Source organism: Sinocyclocheilus rhinocerous, unplaced genomic scaffold (genome assembly GCF_001515625.1).
Source record: "Sinocyclocheilus rhinocerous isolate Xijiao unplaced genomic scaffold, SAMN03320098_v1.1 scaffold597, whole genome shotgun sequence".
NCBI classification, from domain to species: Eukaryota; Metazoa; Chordata; class Actinopteri; order Cypriniformes; family Cyprinidae; genus Sinocyclocheilus; species Sinocyclocheilus rhinocerous.
This window is the reverse complement of record NW_015649570.1, coordinates 419,265-424,812: the sequence shown is the minus strand read 5'-3', so window position 1 is coordinate 424,812 and position 5,548 is coordinate 419,265. Positions and strand designations below refer to the sequence as shown.

Here is a 5,548-nt window from a genome sequence, read left to right as displayed (position 1 = left end):
TTGTAATTGGCATTGGTGTGCCGATTGTTTTGGCACGGATCCGGGCGCGATTGCCGTGTTCACATATGCCCAAACTAACCGAGCTAAGGGGGGAAACGCGCCAGGTTCCGAAACAACGGGCCAGGTGTGAAAGCACCCTTTAAATGTTTTACTATCATTTTTGATCAATTTGATGCATTCTTGCTGAATAAACATTTTAATTTCCTAAAAAAATAAATTAATTAATTTTACTGACACCAAACTTGAACAGTAGTCTACTTTTATGAACTAAGAATAGAGAAGGTAAGTTGATTTTTCTGCACTAAATAAAACCCATGCATGTATTGATAAAGCACTTTTTTCTGTCCATCAAAATCAATACCAGGACTCAAGCTAAGTCACGTTCAGCAAGACGTCACTGCAGAACGCTAGGTGTCTGATAACACTGGCATTGAATCGAACATGGTCGATTCAGTTCTCTGTCTGAAGTCACGATTAGTACCAGTTGTGCTGGTTAGACCCTGCTCCGGAGTAGGAGCTAATTTGGTTCTCGAAAAAGGCAGTCCGGTACTAAAATCGCACCCAGTTCCGGCGGTGCGAAAACGCCAAAAAGTGGGTAGTTCCACAATTAGTTCTGGTACTATGAAAAGGTTCCCGCGGTGCGAAAGGCCCTTAAGTCAAACTAATCCGGCCCCAGATCCTCATCACCTAATATCCCCTCTCAGAGTATCAAGGGTGGAGCTTCACCAGCAAACTAACTTGTACGGGAGACGATAACACTACTCGTCACAACAATGTATGATAACAGAGAAATCCTGCAGAGGTGTAGGGGAACTCACCACTTGGAGAATGGTTGGGTTGCAGCCGATAATGAAGGGCAGGCTGCGAAAACCCTTAATGCGATGGGCGATACGTACAGGCAGCTCTTTGTGTAGATATCTGGCACTGCTCTGCATTGAATCAAATCACACACAGCTACATTAGAACTCAGTAAATTAACTTTCATAATAAACAGATGAAACAATTACCAGGATATGTTGTCCATCAGGAGACTTCCCTGCATACAGCATAGTGGCTGGTGTCAGTCTGACAGAAGGCTGTGAAGAGAACATTGCTGTTAAAAATAGAATATACTTGAATTATAACTGTGTTTGATTTGATGTTGTATGTGCTGAGAGACCTTTATGAATAACTAGATGTCGGTCTTAGTAAATTCACTCACTTGAATTGTCTATGAATCAAGGTTTCAGCCTGTTTTGGAAAAGTTAAAAAAGTCCATTCCATTTTGTTTTATAACATATGACTACACCTATATCCTATAAATGTGATTATCCATGGCGTGATTCATGGGTAAAGTTACACTTATTAATAGGCCTATGCATAAGTGAATGGAGTGCATGTCAGTTGAGCAGCAAAGGACAAATCTATATTTAATATTTTCAGTTCACAACGTTAACAATGCAAAACGCCATTGGTTCTTGTGTGTTTTAATCACATGGGAGAATTAATGAGACTTCAATGAATAACTGCTTAAAGGGGTCATATGATGCGATTTCAATTTTTCCTTTCTCTTTGGAGTGTTACAAGCTCTTGGTGCATAAAGAAGATCTGTAAAGTTGCAAACACTAAAGCCTCAAAACCAAAGAGATATTCTTTATAAAAGTTAAGAGTTAACCACACCCTCCTAAAACCGGCCTCAGTGCACGCTAAGCCGGGGCTTCCCCTCACGGTAGGCCGCTGTGTTTTTCGTTGCCAGTGATGATTCAAATGCGAGTTTTGGGCAGTGTGGAGTAGCAGTTGTTGTTTGTCATTTCTCTGATCACAAATGCAGACAGGGTTTTATGTTTACGCGGCGCAATGCAACGCAACGCGTAAAACGATAGTATAAGTCATTATAATCTGTAATTATGTCCCCACTGGATGCAACAAATGCCTCGTTTGTAATGGGTTTTAATGTTTATGTCTCGTCGCTCCGGCCGGACACGGCATCAACAGTATGTGAGGGGCGTAACATTTCCGTCTCACGCTTGAGGTATTCGGCCAATCACAACGCACTGGATAGCTGGCCAATCAGAGCATACCTCGCTTTTCAGACCAATGAGGTTTGTAAAAATCGACGCGTTTCAGAAAGGCGGGGCATAGAGGAGAAACAATAATGTACAGTATGTGGAAAATAATGTGTTTTTTGAACTTTAAACCGCATAAACATTTCATTACACCAAATACACAAAATAATGTTCTTTTTAGCAGCATCATATGACCCCTTTAAATTTCCTTCCTTTTCTCACATAAAACTATGATATGGCTTCAGAAGACTTGGGATACAATGCATGAGCCATATGTTGTACACTATCTGCTACTTGCCTTTTGACCTCTAACTATTTGTTCATACTTTTAAGTAAAGAAAAAGCCTTTTAGTACAATTCTAAAAATGTCCACAATTAAAAACTACAGAGCTTTGATCATAAAACTAAGCATTTAAATATCATCTTGCAATGACATATCATTTGGAGATATAGAGTGACAAACAATGCATTTTATGCAAGTAGTTTGCTACACTGTTATAAAAATATCGCTGAATTACAAATGATCAGAATTTCATCTTTATAACACCTGCACCAATTTGCATGTTTTTTCTGTTTGGAGAATAAAATGTAAGTGGTTTTCCTTCTCGAGTATGAGCCTCATATTCTCACACTATATGCGTCATTAAAGCCTGATGTATGAAATATGATACAAAACATGAAACCTCATAAACGTAAAACATATGCAAAGTTTTGTTTTAGATTTTTTCTAAAAACCCAATGAACAATTTAAAAGAAGAAAAAAAGGATTTGTATGACTACTATTTCATATGTCAGGATTTACAGGGTTGATGTTTCATGAGGGTGAGTAAATGACAGAATCTCCATTGCTAAGTAAACCACTCCTTTTAATTTATTAAATTATGGAAATGTTCATAATGAACCGATAATTAAAAAAGGAGCAGTGGCAGAACGGTAATCACATTGGGTTTTGTTGAGTCACTAACACAGTCCCAGTGAGATGCTCAAAGTAGGACAGGTTACATAAGGATACCATGACTTAACACGCCAAGATGGACATTTAGATGCACGTTTAACAGAAAACCAAGAGTTTGAAATAATAAAATATATTTGTCAAATGGTTATGGCATTTATGAAGTCCTGCTGCCCTTGGTGCTACCCATGACCCATGGCTTTTTAACTGCTGACACCTAATACTAGACGTTTATCTACCTTGATGTAAGATACAGCAATCCACACAGCTTAAGCATTCACTATAAAATAATAATAATAATAAAAATAGTAATGATACTATTAAGAATAATTTCGCTTAAAAAACAACAAAGTAACTTTCCAGTTAGTGTGCATCGATGTCATACATCCACTAGCTGGTGACTCAGAAAATGAAGTTTGATACTTTATTAAATGCTATGACATTCATTTTGAAAAGTTAAATTATTTTGGGGGCCACTGTATTCGGTTTTTATGGTTATTGGGTTTTAGGTTTTGTGATGGAGGGTTTTGTCATAGAGATTATTAGCAGCTGAAGAGCTAAATGGCATTTCACCGGATGACTACAACAATCTTATATGTGGCAGTAAATATTAACTTACCCTTTGGACCAATGAGATGAAACATTTGAGACTAGTTAACGCAAACTAGAACTAGAAGTGTAGTTAAGGCTCGTGGTCAGTGTCATGACAACACGAGTAACCCACAAAAGTGGGATCACTAGGCCATCCAAATCATGGATGGAGACCACAGCATATCGGCCTCCACGGAAACTTATCGGGAAATGGTGACTGACCTTCTCGGCAGATGCGTCGATGGCAGACTGGTTGTAAAAAGACGTAACGGTTTTGGACCGCTCCCGAGCCAGCTCAGTGTAACTGGACATGGACGATGTGGACCGAAACCTTTTGTCGATGCCATGTATTGTTACTCCGGTCGAGTGCGGAGCGGCTGCTTTGGCTGATGTGGAGAGAAAGAGCCTGGTCACGCTGATCCTGGAGGCTCCGCTGCCCAGCAGCTCCACGGCCTGGACTGTCACACGGCCGCGCATTTTACACTTTGATAACGCAAAAAGAAAAAAAAAGTCAATCCCTTGTTTTTAGATTAAAAATCCGTCTACCTCGCCATCCAATACAGCGAGTTAATTCGTGCACGAAGGCACCACCGCATCGCTAGATGTGAACTCGTTTCTTCTGGTGTTTATCTAAAGACCCTTGCGATCAGCCAATCAGCGGTCAGAGGAGGCAGGGCTTTTGGGTCATCGCGACCTCAGCAGCACCGGAAAGCCAATGAGTCACGTCGCAGCAAGGACAAAGACCGACAGACAGTCACAGCACAGCCGGCACTGGGAACGGGGTGTACTTCCTTTGACTGACACCACATATATGCAAAGATTGTGTTATAAAATGTACTGTGTTAAAGAGAAAGGTTAGGCTATTTTATATATTATGCTCTGTATGTTCATGTAGATATAAATTCAAGTTTCTGTTCAAATGATCGACACCCATTACCAAGAAGGGGGTCAAATGTAAAACGTTTTACATAAAGCGATAGTTAAAATAAAATTATTTTCTTCTTTTACTCAATCAGGTTGTTCTAAACCGTGCATCTCTTCAACTGAATGCTAATGAAACATCTCAGTCACCATTTGCTTTTGTTGTATAGAAAAATATGCAATGAAAGTGAATGGTGACTGAGGCGGTCAGTTCCTGTCGTATGTGGAAAATAATGTGTTTTTTTAACCTTAAACCGCATAAACACATTTCATTACACCAAATACACAAAATAATGTTCTTTTTAGCAGCATCATATGACCCCTTTAACATCTCTATTTGTGTTACACTAAAGAATGTAAGGCATACAGGCTTGGAACAACATGATGGTGGGTAATTTTGGAGGGAGAATGATCCCTTCCAGTTGTCCATAAGGGGAAATGAGAAAGATGTAAGAAAAACCAATACTAGCCTACTAATTAAAATAAAGCATCTAAATCATATGACTATAGAAACAGCACTTCTAAAGAATGTAGTCCAGTGACACAAATTGCCCCACATAATGTCAAGGGCCAAGTTGAATCGTTAGGGTATAAGTGAACTAAAATACACAATCTCATTCCAAAGTCTAATTTTGCTGTACTTGTTCTCAGTTCCATTTACTTGCATTATATGAACTCACAGAGAGCATTTAATCATTTAATACTCAGATATTTAACACAGTATTTTTATTATATTAAAAAAATAAAGAAATAAATAAACCACATCTTTCAATCACAGGCAGCAGCATATAATGTTTTTTTTTTTCTAAATGTGACAAAAATTATGCTAGATTAAGAAATAACCAATATCTGATGTATTTCAGGGTGAGACAGAATAAGATTAGAGAGTTTCGATGAAATACGATCACAACTGGTCACAGGAGACTCATGAGATGTTTGTTAATACCAAGAGAATCCAGAAAGACTGCAGTTATGAATTTCTTTGGATTTTATTTTATTTACTGATTCCTTCGATTCAAATTACAGTTGGAATTCTGCA

General features: G+C 38.6%; 1 protein-coding gene across 1 annotated transcript in view; it reads right to left on the bottom strand.

Annotated features, from left to right (window-relative positions):
• Positions 1–4,251, bottom strand: part of bckdk (branched chain ketoacid dehydrogenase kinase) — a 22,881-nt gene extending 18,630 nt beyond the window's left edge. Inside the window, exons 1-3 of the mRNA XM_016515568.1 lie at positions 3,811–4,251; positions 1,008–1,076; positions 819–929 (exon numbers count right to left, since the gene is read on the bottom strand). Coding sequence (XP_016371054.1) covers positions 819–929; positions 1,008–1,076; positions 3,811–4,065 — 435 coding nt within the window. The 5' untranslated portion in view covers positions 4,066–4,251. The remainder of the gene's footprint in view (positions 1–818; positions 930–1,007; positions 1,077–3,810) is intronic.
• Between the last annotated feature and the right edge of the window lie 1,297 nt (positions 4,252–5,548).